This window comes from Schistocerca piceifrons, chromosome 5 (assembly GCF_021461385.2).
Source record: "Schistocerca piceifrons isolate TAMUIC-IGC-003096 chromosome 5, iqSchPice1.1, whole genome shotgun sequence".
In the NCBI taxonomy this organism is placed as follows: Eukaryota; Metazoa; Arthropoda; class Insecta; order Orthoptera; family Acrididae; genus Schistocerca; species Schistocerca piceifrons.
The window spans coordinates 441,279,624-441,300,027 of NC_060142.1; the positions used below are offsets into that span (position 1 = coordinate 441,279,624).

The 20,404-nt window shown below is 43.7% G+C and overlaps 1 protein-coding gene across 1 annotated transcript in view; it reads right to left on the reverse strand.

Annotated features, from left to right (window-relative positions):
- Positions 1 to 17,378, reverse strand: part of LOC124799064 (metabotropic glutamate receptor-like) — a 131,006-nt gene extending 113,628 nt beyond the window's left edge. Inside the window, exon 1 of the mRNA XM_047262602.1 lies at positions 17,204 to 17,378. Coding sequence (XP_047118558.1) covers positions 17,204 to 17,214 — 11 coding nt within the window. The 5' untranslated portion in view covers positions 17,215 to 17,378. The remainder of the gene's footprint in view (positions 1 to 17,203) is intronic.
- Positions 17,379 to 20,404: the final 3,026 nt, after the last annotated feature.

The following is a 20,404-nucleotide window of genomic DNA, read 5'->3' on the forward strand; positions in this document are numbered from 1 at the left end:
GTGGCCCATCGGGATCATCCGACCGTCGTGTCATCCTTAGATAGGGATGCGGATAGGAGGGGCGTGTGGTCAGCACACCGCTCTCCCGGTCGTTATGGTGGTTTTCCTTGACCGGAGCCGCTACTATTCGGTCGAGTAGCTCCTCAATAATGTGCATCATGAGGCTGAGTGCACATCGAAAAATGGCAACAGCGCATGGCAGCCCGGACGAACACCCATCCAAGTGCCGGCCACGCTCGACAGCGCTTAACTTCGGTGATCTGACGGGAATCGATGTGTCCACTGCGGCAAGGCCGTGGCCATTTGGAGAGATGACTCAAGCTATATCCTTTGTCAGCCCGATGGAAGGGTTTGTATTTGATGGTTGCCAGGAGAACGTTACCTGTCATCATGTGTAGTGCCTACAATGGAGTACTGAGCAGGCGGTGTTACGTTAGGGTGTGTTTTTCCTTGTTAGGCTTTGGGCCGCCCATTGCGCTCAAGAAAACGCTAAATGCGGAAGGATACGAACACACTTTACAGCACTGTACACTGCGTACAGTAGCACAATATTTCGGGGACAATGACTGCTTGTATCAGCATGCTAATGAAGCAGTATCTGTCACGCAATTGCGATTGGGCAATAACATCCCTGAAATGGACTGGCCTGACCAGAGTCCCGACCTGAACCAAATGGAACACCTTAGGGATGAGTTAAAACGTCAACAACGCTCTAGATCCCAGCGTACAGAGTGTCCTCACTGAAAGAGTCCCCGGTAGAGATCAAGCCGTCCTAAATGCAAAGGATGGCAAACTCCATATTTATATCCTGTAACAGCTGCACGGATACGTTCGAGCAGATAGTGTAGATACGTAGTGGGTTGAAGAATATCCGTAGTTTCTGCCCTGTAAGATGATACTTGTTTTTTAAGCGTGTTCTTGTGAGATGTACGCCATATGTCTTCGACTGGCTGTCAGTTAACGTTTTTCAACATTTCTGTTCCACCTTCACGCTAGTCAAATGAGCTTGTGCCCATTCGCACCACCCGCGTTTATATACGCACGTTGTTCCCGTTTAGTTCGATCTGATGTATATCTTATTCACTCGAGCGGTATTCAGCGTGAGGTCTACGAGTATTTTGCATGTATTGTATTCACCGCGTCTGTACTCTGCATGCCACTTATTGGTTTGTGGCAGCAGTTTTTGTAGACAAACTGCGTGTTGCCAGTATCCTACCAATAAACACTCTCCTGGAGACTGCCATTATGTTCACCTGCAATTAATTCTACAGTGGGTGGACAAAAGCGTGGAAACATCACAAACACCACACATTACCACGCCTAACGAGGTGCAGGAAAGTCGTTGGCATTCCAAACAGCCCCCAGTCGTCTCGGAATGGATAAATATGGGTCCTACATAGTTTTCAAAGGGATCTGACGCTATTCTTCCTGAAGAATAGCGCCAGGTTCAGATAACGATGATGCAGGTGGATAGCGATTGCACACCACTCTCTCGAAGGTAGACCACAAAGACTCAATAATATTGAGATCAGGAGGCTGTGATGGAGGTGGGAGATGCGATGATGCATCCTCGTCTTCTCAAAAGCAATCCTGGGCGATGCGCGCTGCGTGAAAAGGAACACTGCGTCACCATTGGGGAACGAACATTACATCGTGCGATGGGCATGAACAACAAAATTTTCAAATGCGTGTGAATTCCTAACGGACCAAACTGCTTAGGTCATCGGTGCCTAGACTTACACACTACTTAAACTAACTTAAACTAACTGATGCTAAAAACAACACACACACCAATGCCCGAGGGAGGAGTCGAACCTCCGGCAGGAAGGTCCGCGCAATCCGTGACATGACGCCTGAAACCGCGCGGCCACTCCGCGCGGTATGAACAACCAAACTGCTCACTTAATCTTTGGTAGTAACGCGACCATGGGGCCTATGGAGTACCACTATATGACTGTCAAAAAATTCAAGTGGCTCTAAGCACTATGGAACTTAACATCTGAGGTCATCAGTCCTCTAGACCTAGAACTACTTAGACCTAACTAACCTACAGACATCACACACATCCATGCCCGAGGCAGGATTCGAACCTGCGACCATAGCAGCAGCATATGGCTGTCTAAATCATTATCAAATTCGCGCTATATTTCACTCTTGGAACGCAAACTTGGCCAGAAGTTGGAAATTGTGTGAAACAAGACTTACCCGACCAAATGACATTCTTCCATTGTCCAGGTTTTATAACTTCAGCACCGTGCGTTCCAGCTTCAGGCATTTGCATGACTGGTGAGTGGTTCTGGAATTCCAGCTCGCCCTGCTTTTCCCTCTTTTGGAGCTCGCTTTGTGTTGTTTTGGTGCTGACAGGTTTTGAGAGTGCGACATTCAATTCTGCAGTGACTTTTGAGCTGTCGTCCTCTTATTTTTCGTCACAGTCCTCTTCAATGACCGACCGTGACGATCACTCAACAAAAACTTTCATCCACTTTGTGAATTAACGGATGATGTTTTTCCATTTTCCCTGTGTGCGGTATAAATCCTCGATACGGTGCCTCTTGAAACACCAAGCACTTCGGCTTCCTTGGTTACGAAAGCACCTTCCGCAGGAGCACCAACAATTTGTCCTCGTTCGAATACACTTATATTCGACATAACGCAGTGACAACTACACATAACACTGTTCTGACCACAACTGAAATGGCTCTGAGCACTATCGGACTTAACATCTGAGGTCATCAGCCCCCTAGAACTTAGAATTACTTAAACCTAACTAACCTAAGGACATCACACACATCCATTCCCGAGGCAGGATTCGAACCTGCGACCACAACTGACATTTGCAACGTTTCGAGGACGTTTCGGAGGTGCCGTTCATGATAAAATACAACAGTGCAACCTGCAGGCTTGGCTAGCATCTGCGTTTATAACACAAAAGAATTACAAGCATTGGCTGCGAGTCTCTGGATGGCGCTGTGGTCAGCAAGCCTGCCTCATAAGCAGAAGACCCGGGTTCGAATCCTGGCCTGGCACATATTTTCAACTTTCCCCATTGATTTAAATCAATGCCCTCTCGCAGCCAATGCCTGTAATTCCTTTGTGTCTAAATTCATAGAGCCAGCTGGAAGAAAATGATGTCTGTTTTTTCGGATATGTCCAAAGAAAAGACACCGCATATATTTATGTCCAAGCATGCTTTTCTCGCGCTGATTCCGTATTTTTATTCAACCTCTATATGTAAGTTGCTATGAAACGAATTTGTTCTATTATTTTTCCAACATTTCTTTCGATGCAGTCACATGAGAATTTCACAATGCCGCAACCGGCCACCGTTCATCTTAGCCAAAAAACACATGCTGAAAGCGGATTCTGTTGCGTTCTCAAGAGTTGCAAAAGAAAATATACAAAAATAAAAGAACACATTCAACCAATCGTCTCATATCCACGAACAGTAAGTCATTTTTTTTTCACAATGAATTCGTACCATAAACAGAGCTTCTGAGGGCTCCTATCATATCATGTCTACTTTACAGTCCGTAAGCAGTCGTCTTGCTCTTAATCCAACAAGTAGAATGAAGGCCTACCATTATGAACAATAAGATCCGAATAAATAGCGATGATTTACTCTATGGAACATTAGGTCAAATTTCCTCATTTATCAACTAATACTTTTTAAGCATCACAGGCACTGAAAGATGTACAAGTAAACCTTTGGGGACAAATTCTAACAACTGACACCAATGCAAACTGCCCAGAAGTTGCGTTGGAAGTCACTATATAATGAGCACAACAGAGACGATGTAATTGCCAAAGCGAGAAACTGACGCGGATTAATACAGCTGGTCAAAAGCAGAATAAATTGGACCCAAGGGCAACATTAGTCCATACATTAAGAAAATGTCAATAAGAACACTGTGCTTGAATGCGTAGCGCCAGTAAGGATGAAGTCTACTACACATCTGTTACAATAGTAAGAACAGAGGCGGATACTGTGTATCGCAATGAACTGCCACTACTCAACAAGTGTAAGAACACAATATGGAAGTGCCAACGTAAAACCACTAAGCACATGACTCGCATTACTAACAGCGAAAACAGGACGCAATACACCAGAGAGTACACTTTAAATAGTGAGCTACTAAAAGAAACAATTAGTATTTAACTATCCACGCTACCAATACCATTATGTGCTGAAAGCAACCATCGCATGCGGCAATTTAATGCATGGCATGGACAGCATAATAGACACCAGTCTATTAGGATCTAAAACTGTTATCTGGCATGTAGAGGAAGAAGAAAACTACGCAATAGAGTAAGAGTTAACAGATTACATCATCTTATAGTAAAGATGACAAGAAAAACTATCCAGCCCATGTGAAACTTCGGAGGGATTTCCCTTAACTGCAAAGCGAATTCCAAAATTGTAAAATATCACCCTATAAATCCAAATAGTACAACTGAAAAATTGCAACAAGCAGAAGTATCCCCATGAAATCAAATAAGAGTGTCACGCCGGAACAAAACATGGAAGCTAAAAAGAGTTTTACTCCATGAGGGATCCCTCCCAGGGATATGACAGGAACGATCATTCGAACCAAAAAAGTCTAGTATCCGTGGGCTCTAAAATGCTTACATTAAGAGCTATGAGCACTTCTTTATCTTCGACAGTGCTAAACAAATCTCTTCTACTTCCAGCTGTTTCCTTTCCACATTCTGAGATTTGTTAGCATGGACCAAAACAGGAAAAGAAAGTCCAGTAATCAAAGCCTCTAAAGTGCATACCTGAAGAGCTACGACCACATGTTCATCTTCGGCTACTTTAAAACACATCTCTTCTACTGAAAAAGTGCTCATAACTAGTTTACTAGCCTTCGAATGAACGTTTCTGTCATATTCTTGTACGTTGACCATTCCTCCCGGGACAACCTGCATATATTTAGGCAGCGAGCAACCGACTCCTATCCCTAACAAATATGAAGAAAACAACTAGGAATGCTACTGAAATATTATGTGAAAGGAGGGGAACATTAATTCGTTTACAAAATCGGAAATCTGGAGATTATAAGTTCTGAGTTTGTGTTGTTGTCAGTGAGAAAGAACTGAAAGGTCGAAAGAGGAAGCAGCTTCGCGCTACCAAGAAGTTAGATTCTCTGGAAGAGTAAGCTGGGCATCGACAATAATTTCCAGTCAGACAGATGGATCATAGGTACGTGGACTACACCCTCATTGTCCACGGCAATGCGGAGAGATTAGGCGTCTTGTCCAATAGGCCCATGATCTGCTATACACTGACTATACACAGGCTATACACAGTCAGCTAACTTCCTTCAACAGTCCAAAATCCGTTGACAAAAAATTCTTCCGCGACCGTGATTCGAATCAGCGTCTCTCGGTTAAACGCCAATGGGCAAGCCGGCCGGGGTGGCCGAGCGGTTCTAGGCACTACAGTCTGGGACCGCTACGGTCGCAGGTTCGAATCCTGCCTCGGGCATGGATGTGTGTGATGGTCCTTAGGTTAGTTAGGTTTAAGTAGTTCTAAGTTCTAGGGGACTGATGACCTTAGAAGTTAAGTCCCATTGTGCTCAGAGCCCTTTGCACCATTTGAACCAATGGGCAACATAATTCGAAGACTGCGGACAGGAAGGCACGTCTATTATTTAAGTAGCTTGTTAGTTGGAAATGCACGCTTTCCCGATAAATTTCACCGAGGAAAAATTCTTTGGTTATCAGCCGAGTGACTCCGTTTCCTGAAGCAGCGTTTTACGGAGCTTCCTATTCGAGAGTTTATCTGAAGACGATGACTGGAAACTCACTGGAAAGATACTCCAAGACGACAATGACACACGGCTGACATCCCGCAAAGATTTAATCAGTTTGGTTGGGGGTTGTTTGGGGAAGGAGACCAGACAGCGAGGTCATCGGTCTCATCGGATTAGGGAAGGATGGGGAAGGAAGTCGGCCGTGCCCTTTCAAAGGAACCATCCTGGCATTTGCCTGGAGCGATTTAGGGAAATCACGGAAAACCTAAATTAGGATGGCCGTCAGCTTGGTAGTTGTCGCTTTTCATATAGAATTTTCTTATCATATATTGTCTTGCACGATATTGCTGAACTACATTGACGGAAAAAATCGCAGCACTATAAAATAATTAATGTAGAGTAATGAAATTTCGGGAATACATTTGTCTAGGTAACATATTTAACTGACTAAAATTGCAAGATCACAGGCTAATGTAAGCGAGAGATGAGCCGTTGCAAAGGTGAAATGCTGGTACATTAGCACTTGGTCGGGGATGGTTAATGCTGTTTGTAGATGACGCTGGAATTGTCGTCCTATGATGTCCATATGTTCTCGACAGATCTGGTGATCGTGTAGGCCAAGGCAACATGTCGACACTCTTTAGATCGTGTTGGGTTACAACAGACGTATCCTGTTGGAAAATACCCCCTGGAATGCTGTTCATGAACGACAGCACAACAGGTCGAATCACCAGACTGACGTACAGTTTTGCAGTCAGGGTACTTGGGATAACCACGAAAGTGCTACTGCTGTCACACGAAATCGCATCCCAGACCACAACTCCAGGTGTAAGTCCAGTGTGCCTAGGCCGCAGACAAGTAGGGTGCCAGTCTCATTTGGTCTCATCCTAACCAACACACGGCTATCACAGGCACCGAGACACGACAGGGTTTCATCAGTAAACACAACAGACCTCCACAACGCCCTTCAATGAGGGCTTTCGCTTGACACCACTGCAGTCGCAATCGGCGACGGTTTAGAGTCAACAGAATGCACGCTCCAGGGCATCTTGCTCGGAGTTGTCCTTAGTGTAACCGATTTCAAACAATTCGTTGTGTCACTATGGTGCCACTGCTTCTCAAATTGCTTCTGAAGATGCAGTACGATGCATCAGAGCCATACGCCGTATGCGATGGACTTTCCTCTCGGTAGTGCCACGTGGCCGTACACAGCCCAGTCTTCTTCCGACCGTGTATTCTCGTGACCTCCACTGCCGGCAATCATGTACAGAGCCGAGTCTTTTTGCAATAACGCAGAGGGAACATCCAGCTTCTCCAAGCCCTATTTCACGACCCAGTTCAAACTCGATGAGGTGTTGATAACGGCGTCTTTGTCACCTTAAAGGTATTCTTGACTAACATCAACTCACAACGTACAATCTCAAAAGTAACTAACGCTCACGACCGTTACAGAGTATATTAGAAGCAAACCTAATTTCTATCCTCATAGTGGCGCTACTAGCGCCACTCTTATGCGACTGGCCCGAAATTTGGATAGACATCATCTTTCAGAAGAAGAAACACAGCTTCCAACTTTCGTTTATGTCGCACAACTCCTTCTTGATGTTCTGTTTTTTCTCCGACAGCGCATTTTCACATCAGGGAAGTGTTATTGTGAATTTATCTATATTTCAAAGTGGAACAAAAATTGGCAACTTACTTTAGGCGTTGAGAAACGTAAAACTGTGCACTTCAGAAACTGAAAAAAGCTAATATCTTGCCGCTTCAGTGAGTCACAACTGGAATCTGTCAACTCAGAAAAATACCTGGGTGAAACAATTTGTAGGGAAATGAAATCGAACAATTACATATACTCAACAGTAGATAAAGCAAGTGGCAAATTTCGGTTGATTGGTAGGATACTAGAGAAATGCAACCAGTCTACAAAGGGGATAGTTTACAAGACACTCGTGTAACCCATCCTAGAATAATGCTCAAATATGTGGGAACTGAACCAAATAGGACTCACAGGGGATATTGAAAGTATACAATGAAGGGCAGCACCAATAGTCACAGGTTTATTTGATGCACAGGAGAAGATAACGGGGATGCGAAGAAACTGAACTAGCAGACGCCTGAAGGGAGGGAAGAGCTAACCGTTTTGTGCCGCCGGGCAGACACTTGGAGACAGACATAACTATCCCGAGAAAGCCTACTGCCCAAGTTTCAAGAACAAGTATGAAATGATGAATCGGTGAATATACTGCAACCCCCTCCATACTGGTCGCGTAGTGATCACGAGGATAATGTTAGGCTAATTACAGCGCGCAAAGAAGCATTTAAGCTGCCAGTCTTTGCGCTCCATACACGACTGGAACTGGAAGAAGTTCTATGTATGGTATAGTGGGAAGTGCTCTCTGCCGTGCACTTCGCAGTGGTTTTAAGGGTATGGATGTAGATGTAGACAAGAATAAATGGCAGCCACAATTTCATAATTAAGGCTGTGGTATGTTTAGTTCATTAATGAACGTCTCAGGAATCTCAAGGTTTCTGAGTAAGCCTATTAGAGCAGCATTCACTGCGGTGACAAAAGTAATGGGGTAGTGATATGCACATATACAGATGGCGCTAGTATCGCGCCACAAAGTATAAAAGGGCAGTGCCTTAACGGAGCTGTCATTTGTGCTCAAGTGACTCAGGTGAAAAGGTTTGCAACGTGATTGTGGCCAGACGGCGGGAATGAACGCGGGATGGTGGTAGGAGCTAGACGCATGGGACACTCCATTTCGGGAATCGTTAGGGATTTCAAAATTTCCGAGATCCACAGTGTCAAGAATGTGCCAAGAACACCATATTCAGGTATTATCTCTCACCATGGACAACGCAGAGGTCGACGGCCCTCACTTAACGACCGTGAGCAGCAGCGTTTGCGTAGAGTTTTCAGTGCTAACAGACAAGCAACATTGCGTGAAATAATCGCAAAAATCAATGTGGGATATACGACAAACTTATCTGAAATTTGGCGTGAATGGACTATGGCAGTAGACGACCGACGCGAGTGTCTTTGCTAACAGCTCGCCATAGCCTACAGCGTCTCTCTTGGGATCGTGACCATATAGGTTGGACTCTAGACGATTGGAAAACCGTGTGGTGGTCAGATGAGTTACGATTTCAGTTGGTAAGAGCTGATGGTAGGGTTCCTGTATGGTGTAGACCCAACGAAGCCATGGACCTAAATTGTCAACAAGGCACCGTGCGAGCTGGTGGTGGCTTCAGAATGGTGTGGACTGTCTTTACATGGAATGGACTGGGTCCTCTGGTCCAACTGATCTGATCATTCCCTGCAAATGGCTATAGTAGGCTTCCTTGGAGGCCATTTGCAGCCATTCACGGACTTCATGTTCCCAAATAACGATGTCATGTCACTGGACCATAATTGTTCGCGATTGGTTTGAAGAACGTTAAGAACAGTTCGAGAGAATTATTTGGCCACACAAACCGCCCGACATGAATCCCATCGAACATTGATGGCCCATAATCGGCAGGACAGTTCGCGCACAAGATGCAGCACTGCCAACACTTTCGCAGTTATGGACGGCTTTAGAGGTAGCATGGCTCAACGGTTTTGCAAGGGATCTCCAACGACTTATTGAATCCATGTTCCACCGAGTTGCTGCGCTACGTCGGGCAAAAGGAAGTCAGGCACCCCACTGTACTGACCAAAGGCTATTTCCAAGACAGAAGCAGGCGACGCAGTTCAGTGGTCAGACAGCGGACCTGTATTGAATTAAGGCGGTGGAAATCCTCGTCCAGCCCAGATTTACGTTCTCCTTGGTTTGCCTTTTTTCCGTAAATTGATAGATAACCAGAGGTCGACTTACTTTTGGTAAGAATGTATGTTCGATGGTGTTATTCGTTTGAACTACGTAGTGTCTAAGAAGTTGTCGGTGGAGTGTATTAGAGATAAATATCGACGAACAAATCCTTCGACGCGAAATTTACGAATGATTTAATTCATCACGTCGTGATTGAAATTGAGTGGTTCCACATGCAACGGGCTTCTTCTCTGGGAACTCATCATGAGATTTGTCTCCTAGACAAACTTTCTCCTCCCCCCCCCCCCCAAACAATTGTCGTCGTACGGCAACATACGATATATACGACATTGCAGTACCTGCGTTGTTCAGAAGTATGACGCAATGTTCCTTCGGACATGCATTCCTTCTGAATAAAACATGCATTGCAATATCGCATATAACTGCCGACACCTGAGGCGAGGCTTTCAATTAAAATTTCTATCCTGTGCGAAATATGCATAATGGATGTACGAGTGCAGGTTGGAGACACATGGTTCACGACACAGGGAAGTTTGGGTCTGGCCTTATGGTAAGTCTCCAGGTTCGAGTCCCGGTCCGGCACAAATTTTCATTGACGTCATTCCATTATAGAGCCGATGGTAGTCCATATTCGCAACTGCGAATACACTTCGTGTAAGACAACATTGTCGTTCTTGTTGCTGTTTCAGCTGGTGCTGTTTGCTAAAAGGTTGGTACAGTGGTTCAGTGAATAGCTGGGTTCAGATGGTCATCCGTCAATGCTGATTCTAAATGACTTCACATGAATTCTAGAATGGTACTCCAAACATAGCTACAACTAACCACTTTTTACAATTATGTATCTGTTATTTACATCACAAAACAAGTAAAGAAAGGTAAAGGAGTGTAGTTGAATTAAGCCACACAATACTGAGCGAATTAGATTCGGCAAACAGACGCTAAAAGTAATAGACGAGTTTTGTTACATGGACAGCAATATAACTGATGACGACAGGGATAAAGAGGATTCGAAAATAAAGCCTGACAATAGTTCGTTAATACTCTTCTGAAGGTGTGAAATATGTTAACAACGAATATAAATTTAAAGTTTTTACGTTACGCCAAAACTCTTCGAGCACAGAGTACCATTCCTATTTCAGGCCGTCTCGTTTGTTAATGGTTTATTATTACTAAGTTTCTTTTGCAACACTCGCAGTCTCCATGAAGTTGCTATATACAGTCACTGACGCAAGTTCTTCACGTTAACGTCAAATATTCTGTTTGAAATTTAAACTTTCGTAATTCTTTCACAAATCTATTTAACATCGATGTACGCAGGAGAGTAAATGTTTATACCGATTACTGTTCCTGAGAACAACAATTTACTATCTTCACGTAAATATTCAGGGCTTCGACGAAGATATGGAAACACCGCGAGAAACGCATGCTTCAACATAAATGCATATGCTAGCCATGCTTCAACAAAAATGCACATGCTATACAAGCCTGCAGATTGCGTTGTTTTCTTTGACCACGAGTAGCACCTGTGCTATGTTGTTCAGCGTGGACCGTGGTCAGAACAGTGTTCTGTGTAGTTGTGAGAGGATTATGTCGGGTCTAAGTGAATTGGAATGTGGGCAAATCATTGGTGCTTCTGTAACTAAGGCAGCCGAAGTGTTTGGTGTTTCAAGAGGCACCTTAGCGAGGATTTGTACTGCATACAGGGAAAGCGAAGAAACATCATCCGCTAAGTCACAACGTGGACGAAAGTGTGTGTTGAGCGATAGTGACAGATGGCCATTGAAGAAGATTGTGACGAAAAATAAGAGAGACCAGCTGCAAAAGTGACTGCAGAACTGACTCTCACACTCGCGTGCCATGTTAGCACCAAAACAACACGAAGTGATCTCCAGAAACAGGGAATTACATGGTGAGCTGGAATTCCAAAACAACTCATCAGTGATGCAAATGCCCGTAGCAGGAAAACGTGGGGCTGAAGTTACAATTCTGGACTATGGGGCAACAGAAGAATGTCATTTGGTCAGATGAGTCTTGCTTCGCACTGTTTCCAATTCCTGAAGAGTTTTCGTACAAGAGTGAAATATGGTTTGAGTTTGGTGATGATTTGGGCAGCCATATCACCGTATTCCATGGGTCCTATGGTTACTCTGAAAGGTCACATTACTGCCAAGGATTATGTGACTATTTTGGCTGATCAGGTCCATTCCACAATCCAATGATTGTTCCCCATTGGTGATGGTGTGTTGTAATAGGGCAGGGCCCCAGTTCACACAACTCGCATCGACCAGGACTGGTTTTGTGAACACAAGGATGGGTTGTCGCATCTCCCCTGCCCACCAGTCACCAGATCTCAGTATTACTGAGCCTTTGTGTTCTACTTTGGAGAGAAGGGTGCGTGATCACTACACGCCCCCATTTCCGTTACCTGAACTTGCGACTATTTTGCAGGAAGACTGGAACAAGATTCCCTTGACCTGTGCTTATTCATTCCGAGACGACTGGAAGTTGTTTCGGATGCCAGAGATTTTCCTACGCCGTATTACGCATGGTAATGTGTTATGCTTGTGATGTTCCATATTTATCTCCAGCCCCTGTATATCTGCAGTTCGCAAGCCAGCTTTTATTTTCTTTGATGAATCCTATTCTGTTACCTATTTTTCCTACAGCTACTTTACTGTGGTTGTTCGACTGTAGTTCACTCTGGACGGTAATGCAGTAATCGAGAAATTCGTGAGCAATACGCTTTATTTATTTACACCGAGAGTCTGCTGACAGTCCTTGCAGAAGTGTCGTTCCTCTGCAAGATAACTGAATTACGCTACAATTCCCTGGGCTTACAGCGTTCCTACATACAGCCGCATCCTCCATGAGCAGGCTGACGGAACATCTGAAGTTATCCACCAGATTGTTAATACATCTTTCTAAGTGCTGTCAAGTGCGTTTTCTCTAGTGTATAACCAGTAGTGAGAGCACCTCCCTGCGCTACGGTCGCAGGTTCGAATCCTGCCTCGGACATGAATGTGTGTGATGTCCTTAGGTTAGTTAGGTTTATGTAGTTCTAAGTTCTAGGCGACTGATGACCTCAGAAGTTTAAGTTGCATAGTGCTCAGAGCCAAGCACCTCTCTGACTCGTGCTGACCGCTACTGCCATGCATCACCACTGCTCAGTCGCTGCCAGAGTACTGGTTACTCTTCATGTTCTACTGTCCCTGTTGATATACGGGGGTCACACCAAAAGAAATGCACACTATTTTTATAAAAAGACAGTTTTCATTCTGCATGTGTGAAAGTTTTACGGTGTGTAGATACATCCTTCCCGCTTGTTTTCAAACTTAGTTCAACCTGTTCCCGTGAGTGGCGCCGTCACAGCATGTCTTCAAGATGGCTGCTACACTTGACGTTCGTCTGAAGCAACGTGCTGTCATAGAATTCCTGTGCTGGGAAAACGAGACAGTGGGAAACATCCACAAGAGGTTGAAAAAGGTGTATGGAGATGCTGCTGTCGATCGCAGTACAGTTAGTCGGTGGGCAAGTAGGTTACATGATGAAAGCGGGTACGGCAATATTGAGGATTGTCCTCGCAGCAGCAGGCCTCGGGCTGCACACACTCCAGACAATGTGCAAAGAGTTAACGAATTGGTGACTGCTGACACAGTAAACGAATTGTCACGCTACTTTGGGATAGGGGAAGAACGTGTTTGCAGAATACTGAAAGTGTTGCAGTGAAAAAAGGTTTGTGCCAGGTGGGTTCCCAGGATGTTGACAGTGGCTCACAAAGAAACAAGAAAAACGGTATGCAGCGAACTTTTGGAACAGTACGAGAATGGTGGAGATGAATTTCTTGGAATAATTGTGACAGGTGATGAAACATGGCTCCATCATTTTTCACCAAAGATGAAGAGGCAATCAATGGAGTGGTTTCATGCAAATTCACCCAAGAAAAAAAATTCAAAACCACACCTTCTGCTGGAAAAGTTATGACTGCGGTGTTTTTCGATTTCGAAGGACTCTTGCTTGTAGACATCATGCCAAGTGGTACCACCATAAATTCTGATGTATATGTGACGACACTGGAGAAACTTCAAGCTTGGCTGAATCGTGTTCAACTACATCGTAAAAAGCAGGATGTTTTGCTGTTGCACGACAATGCACGGCCACACGTCAATCAAAAAACCATGGAAGTGATCACACAACTCGGATGGACAACACTGAAACACCCGCCTTACAGTCATGACCTGGCTCCATGTGACTACCTTGTCTTCGGGAAACTGAAAGACTCTCTTCGTGGAACAAAGTTTGAAGATGATGACTCCCTTGTGCACGCTGCCAAACAGTGGGTCCAACAGGTTGGTCCAGAATTTTACCGTGCTGGTATACAGGCGCTGGTTCCAAGATGGCGTAAGGCAGTTGAGAGGGATGGAAATTATGAGGAGTAATGAAAATATTTTTCCTAAAGAATGTATCGACATACTGTAAGACTTTCAAACATGTAGAATGAAAGTTGGATTAAAAAAAATAGTGTGCCTTTCTTTTAGAGTGACCCTCGTATATCTATAAAACAAGTACCGTACTAGACTAATCTGGTACCGCTCTATCGAATGGTCGCGTAAAATTCCACTTTAAAACTCATTTTGTTTGTAACGGAACACGAAACGATGGTTTCTGCCGACACTGGGCATAGCAAGAAAGACGTGAGCACTGTTTGTATGGGCTGCCTCTAGTTACTCCTTGCAAACATGAAATTGCAAATATCTGTCGAAACAACAGAAAAAGTAGGGGGAGGGGGGGGGGGGGGGTAATGACTCTTACACTTCTACACATCAAGAACAGTAACGATCCCACAATATTCTGTTGTGGTGTTCCAGAAGTTGGTTCTACGTCCGACGATTTCACGCTGTTAATGGGAGAAAACACCCTAAAACTTAAATATTTTAAAAAAATTTAAAGGCTGTTTCACATCTTTGGAGAGTTTACTCTTAGATCCAAAAACGATTTGGCTGTATTCGAGTTGCACGTACTAGGTCAAGTACCAGGACCTCACAGAGATAACACGCTCATCTTAGAACGACTGTTGTTGTCAAACTGGTTCAAATGGTTCAAATGGCTCTGAGCACTATGAGACTTAACAGCTGTGGTCATCAGTCCCCTAGAACTTAGAACTACTTAAACCTAACTAATCTAAGGACATCACACACATCCATGCCCGAGGCAGGATTCGAACCTGCTATCGTAGCAGTCGCGCGGTTCCGGACTGCGCGCCTAGAACCGCGAGACCACCTTGGCCGGCCGTCAAACTGGTACCTATCTATTAGAGACTTACATCTGATGCACTATTGGCAAGATGCACTGATGGCAAGTTGTTGTCAAATTGGTACCTATCTATTAGAGACTTACATCTGATGCACTATTGGCAAGATGCACTCATGGCAAGACACAAAATGCCAATGAAAGTTTGCACAGTCTCATATGGTCCAAACGTCCCAAAAAAATTTTTGTGTCTAAAAAGAAGATGCTTTTGGGTCTTGCAAAAACTGTTTACAGTTCAGTATGTGATGTCTGAAGACTAAAGAGAGCAGGGGTCCCAGCAGTCCTTTATCATTCTCCCAGAAGAAGGTGTGCTTATCTAGAGGTCAACGAAGGAGTCCACAAGACACTGCCTGGAGAAGCAAAAATTCAAGTAAAAGATTACACTGAACTTGAATTACGAGAAGAAGCCGTCTTACGGGAGCAGGAAGGTAAAACGTATGTGTCTTGCACTGGCATTCGTTTTTCAATAGTATTTAAAAATCCATTTTCCCATAATGTTGTTTTCCTAAGTTCAATGCCAACTTATTGTCCTAAATATCAACCAGTCTCAATGAACCTTATGCAGGATCTGATCCCTAGGTGTTTACATAGATTAGATTAGTTTTTCGTTCCATAGATCCGTGCTGAGGGGATCCTCGTGGATGTGGAACATGTCAGGTCTTTTTTTTTTTTTTTTTTTTTTTTTTAAGGCTGAAATAACAATACATCATTTGTTTCTATTAAAAAATTCGTCAATGGAGTAGAAGGAGTTGGGCACTAGTAAGTCTTTCAGGCTGATCTTTATTTGTAACTAAATTTTTTATGTTTGTTGGCAAATTATTGAAGATGAGTGCTCCTGAGTAGTGGACCCCTTTTTGAACTAAAGTAAGTGCTTTTTAGTCCTTGTGCAGATCGTTTTTGTTCCTGGTATTGTATGTATGAACTGAGCTGTTTGTTGTGAAAAGAGATATATTATTTAGGACAAATTTCATTAAGGAGTAAATATACTGAGAGGCAGTAGTTAGTATACCCAGTTCTTTGAAGAGGTTTCTACAGGATGTCCGTGAATTTACTCCATAAATAATACGTATTACACGCTTTTGGACTCTGAAAACTTTTGTTTGACTTGAAGAGTTACCCCAAAATATTATACCATATGACATTATAGAATGAAAGTAGGCAAAGTATGAAAGCTTTTTCATTTTTATGTCGCCTATGTCAGCTAACACTTGAATTGCAAATACAGATTTGTTAAGGCGTTTATGCTGTTCTGTGGTGTGCTCCTCCCAACTGAATTTATCGTAAGTTGTAATCCCAGGAATTTAAGACTGTCAACCTCTTTTATCTGCTCTTCTTCATACTTTATGCATATGCTGGGTGGAAACCTCTTACAGGTTCTGAATTGCATATAGTGAGTCTTTTAGAAGTTTAATGTCTGAGTTGGCTTTAAACCATTTATTAATATCCATGAAAATTTCATTAGCAGATCTTTCTAGAACTACACGACACTCGACATACTATTTATTGCAATACTTGTGTCATTTGCAAACATAACGAACTCTGCTTCTGGCATTAACATTATAGAAAATGTAATTTGTCTATTGTATTACCACATTTATGTATCGATATTGCAAGGAAATTTACGCTTGAAATTTGAAAAGAAATTTACAGCTAAGTAATAACTTTTCTCATAAAATGTATACATAGAACTATTGAACAATGTCGTGTGAATATACTTAAAAAATTTGGAATGTGAAAATTTACATCTGAGTACCAAAAGTTGGTTTTCAAGACTACTATTAAGAACTTATTAAAAATTAAAAATTCAAAAACCAATTTTGTTCTGGACTTCACACCTTGAGTATTGTTACATCTTTACATGATAGACATGATTATAAAATTTCTATGAAATCTGCAAAGTTGAAGAAAAGTTAAATTTTTGGATGGAGTCTCCTCTAAAGAATGTCGGTAGAGATTTATCTCCTGAAAAGCCCTGAATCCAATTATAAAGATGGCCCGAGATTCCATAATATCGGATTCTGTATATTAAGTGACAGTGGTGGGCTGTATAGAATGCCTTCTGGTAGTCAAGGAACTCGATACCAACCTAGGCACTATCTTAAGAGCTGAATTAATATCTACAGATTCGGCCAAGTGCCGAAGAAGATCTGACACAAACAAGAGTAAAAAATAGACTGATTTCATTCTTGGTTGTGTATGAATACTGGCCATGAACGCCTACATTATGTGATCAAGTGCTAATTTCATTATGAAATATCTCAAAAAGGAGAACTTATTAATAACATTCCCAAAGGTACAGAAGAAATACGCTCCATCGTTGAAGCTTACCTTGTCGTCATTTTCGGCGTTCTTGTTATTCAGAAGACAGGTCTCTCTATATTCTTTTAACGACTCTCGTTCGCAGCATTCTCGAAGGGCTTCCTCCTGTCCGAAAGCACGTACCGACTGGCACCAGCGCAGGGGCGAAAGAAAGCTTCCAGGCAGGCGCGGTCTTGACAATGCTCCTCCGTCCGCCTCTGAACTTGGACTACTTTCCGGGCGGCAGCCGAAGACCTGCTGGAGGACGCCGTGCTCAGCCCCCCCTCCCCCCAATGTTTCCCATCGGCGGGAGCAAAAACAACGAGGAGAGGCGGCCGGCGATGACCCGTTGCCGCGGGGCTCCGGAGGAACCGGTCGCGGCAGCGCGCCACACGCATCCCATCTACATACCTCCAGCTACAGCAACTAACGGCGCGTCAACGGGACCGACAGCGTCTGCCCGCTTCTTCACCTCGTCACCTGTCACTACACCAACCGTCGTCGGCAAACGTACCCTCGCGAAGGACGTCCCTTGAAACCTGCGCCCGTGTAAGTTTCCTGGTTGACATTTTCTAATACACTGAGGTGAGTCATGGGATACCTCCTAACATCGTGTCCGACCTCCTTTTCCCCGGCGTAGTTCAGCAACTCGCCGTGGCATGGACTCAACAAGTCTTCCGAAGCCCCCTGCAGAAATACTGAGCCATGCTGCGTCTATTGCCGTCCTTAATTGCGAAAGTGTTGCAAGTGCAGAATTTTGTGCACGAACTGACCTCTCGATTATGTCTTTTAAACGTTCGATGGGACTCCCGTTGGGCGATCTTGGAGGCCAAATCATTCACTCGAATTATCCAGAATGTTCTTCAAATCGATCTTAAACAACTGTGGGCCGGTAGCACGGTGCATAGTCATCCATAAAAATTCCTTCGTTGTTTGGGAAAATGAAGCCCTTGAATGGCTGCAAATGATCCCCAACTATTTCCAGTCAATGATCGGTTCTGTTTGACCAGAGAATCCAGTCCATTTCATGCACACACAGCCCATACCATTATGGAGCCGCCTACAGCTTCCACAGTGCCTTGTTGACAACTTGGGATCATGGCTTCACGGGGTCTGCGCCACACTCGAGCCCGTACTAACTGAAATCGGGACTCATCTGACCAGGTCACGGTTTTCCAGTCCTCCACAGCCCAACTGATACGGCCACGAGCCCAGGAGAGGCGCTGCATGCGATGTCGGGCTGCTAGCAGAGGCGCTCGTGTCGGTCGTCTGCTGCAGTAGCCCATTAATGGCAGATTTCGGTGCACTGCCCTAACGGATGTGTTCGTCTTACGTCCAATATTGGTTTCTGCGGTTGTTTCACGCAGCGTCACTTGCCTGTTAGGACTTACAGCTCTATACAAACGCTGCTGCTCTCGGTCGTTAAGTTAAGGCCTTTGGCCACTGCTTTGTCCGTGGTGAGAGGTGATGCCTGAATCTGGTATTCTCAGCACACTCTTGACACTGTAGATCTTGGAATAATGCATTCCGTAACGACTTCTGAAATTGGGAGTCCCATGTTTCTTGCTACAACTACCATTCCACGTTCAAAATCTGATAATTCCCGTCGTCCGGCCATAATTAGGTCTGAAACATTTTCACATGAATCACCTGAGGACAACTGACAGCTCCGCCAATACACTGTCGTTTCACATCTTGTGTATGTGACACTACCACCACATATGTGCATATCACTGTCATATGACGGTTGTCACCTCAGTGCAGTGTGGCTCAGTGGTAATGAGCCGGACTACAAATTTTGAGGTGTCGAGTTCGATCTGCGCTCAGTCGTGACACTCACTGCTACGAAAATTATTGTTACCGCCTGACAACTCCAGTGCTCCTAGCGGTGAGATAACCAGCCATGAGATTGATCCTTGATTTTAATTTTTTTTAATTAATGAAAGAAATAGTTATACTTTTCCGTAACAAGCATTGATAAATTATGAGGGACCGTGCATGTTCATGAAATAAACTTAAAAAAGCCGAATCTCAATAATTCAGTTAAACAAGCTACAACTTATTCATGAAGAATTACTTTAGAATATGTGTATAACTGGAGTTTACCTTACTGAAAGAAAGAAAATATAAACACGTATTTCATGCATGAGAAGCTGTATTTCTGTTCTTCTCTGTTCTTATTATGATAGTCACTTCCCGTAATACATAACAATTTTGTGTGGAGTCCAATGATTCGCACAGTCTTACATTTTACGCAGTTTTCTAATTCATGAATATTTCTGTAAATGTAATTGTGTTGTTGTTGTGGTCTTCAGTCCTGAGACTGGTTTGTGCAGCTCTCCATGCTACTCTATCCTGTGCAATCTTCTTCATCTCCCAGTACCTACTGCAGCCTACATCCTTCTGAATCTGCTTAGTGTATTCATCTCTTGTTCTCCCTCTACGATTTTTACCCCCCACGTTGCCCTCCAGTACTAAATTGGTGATCCCTTGATGCCTTAGAACATGTCCTACCAACCGATCCCTTCTTCTAGTCAAGTTGAGCCACAAACTCCTCTTCTCCCCAATTCTATTCAATACCTCATCATTAGTTATGTGATCTACCCATCTAATCTTCAGCATTCTTCTGTAGCACCATATTTCTAAACCTTCTATTCTCTTCTTGACTAAACTATTTATCGTCCATGTTCCACTTCCATAAATGGCTACACTCCATACAAATACTTTCAGAAACGACTTCATGACACTTAAATCTATACTCGATGTTAACAAATTTCTCTTCTTCAGAAACGCTTTCCTTGCCATTTCCAGTCTACATTTTATATCCTCTCTACTTCGACCATCATCAGTTATTTTGCTCCCCAAATACCAAAACTCCTTTACTACTTTAAGTGTCTCATTTCCTAATCTAATTCCCTCAGCATCACCCGACTTCATTCGATTACATTCCATTATCCTCATTTTGCTTTTGTTGATGTTCATCTTATATCCTGCTTTCAAGACGCTGACCATTCCGTTCAACTGCTCTTCCAAGTCCTTTGCTGTCTCTGACAGAATTACAATGTCATCGGCGAACCTTAAAGTTTTTATTTCTTCTCCGAGGATTTTAATACCTACTCTGAATTTTTCTTTTGATTCCTTTACTGCTTGCTCAATATACAGACTGAATAACATCGGGGAGAGGCAACAACCCTGTCTCACTCCCTTCCCAACCACTGCTTCCCTTTCATG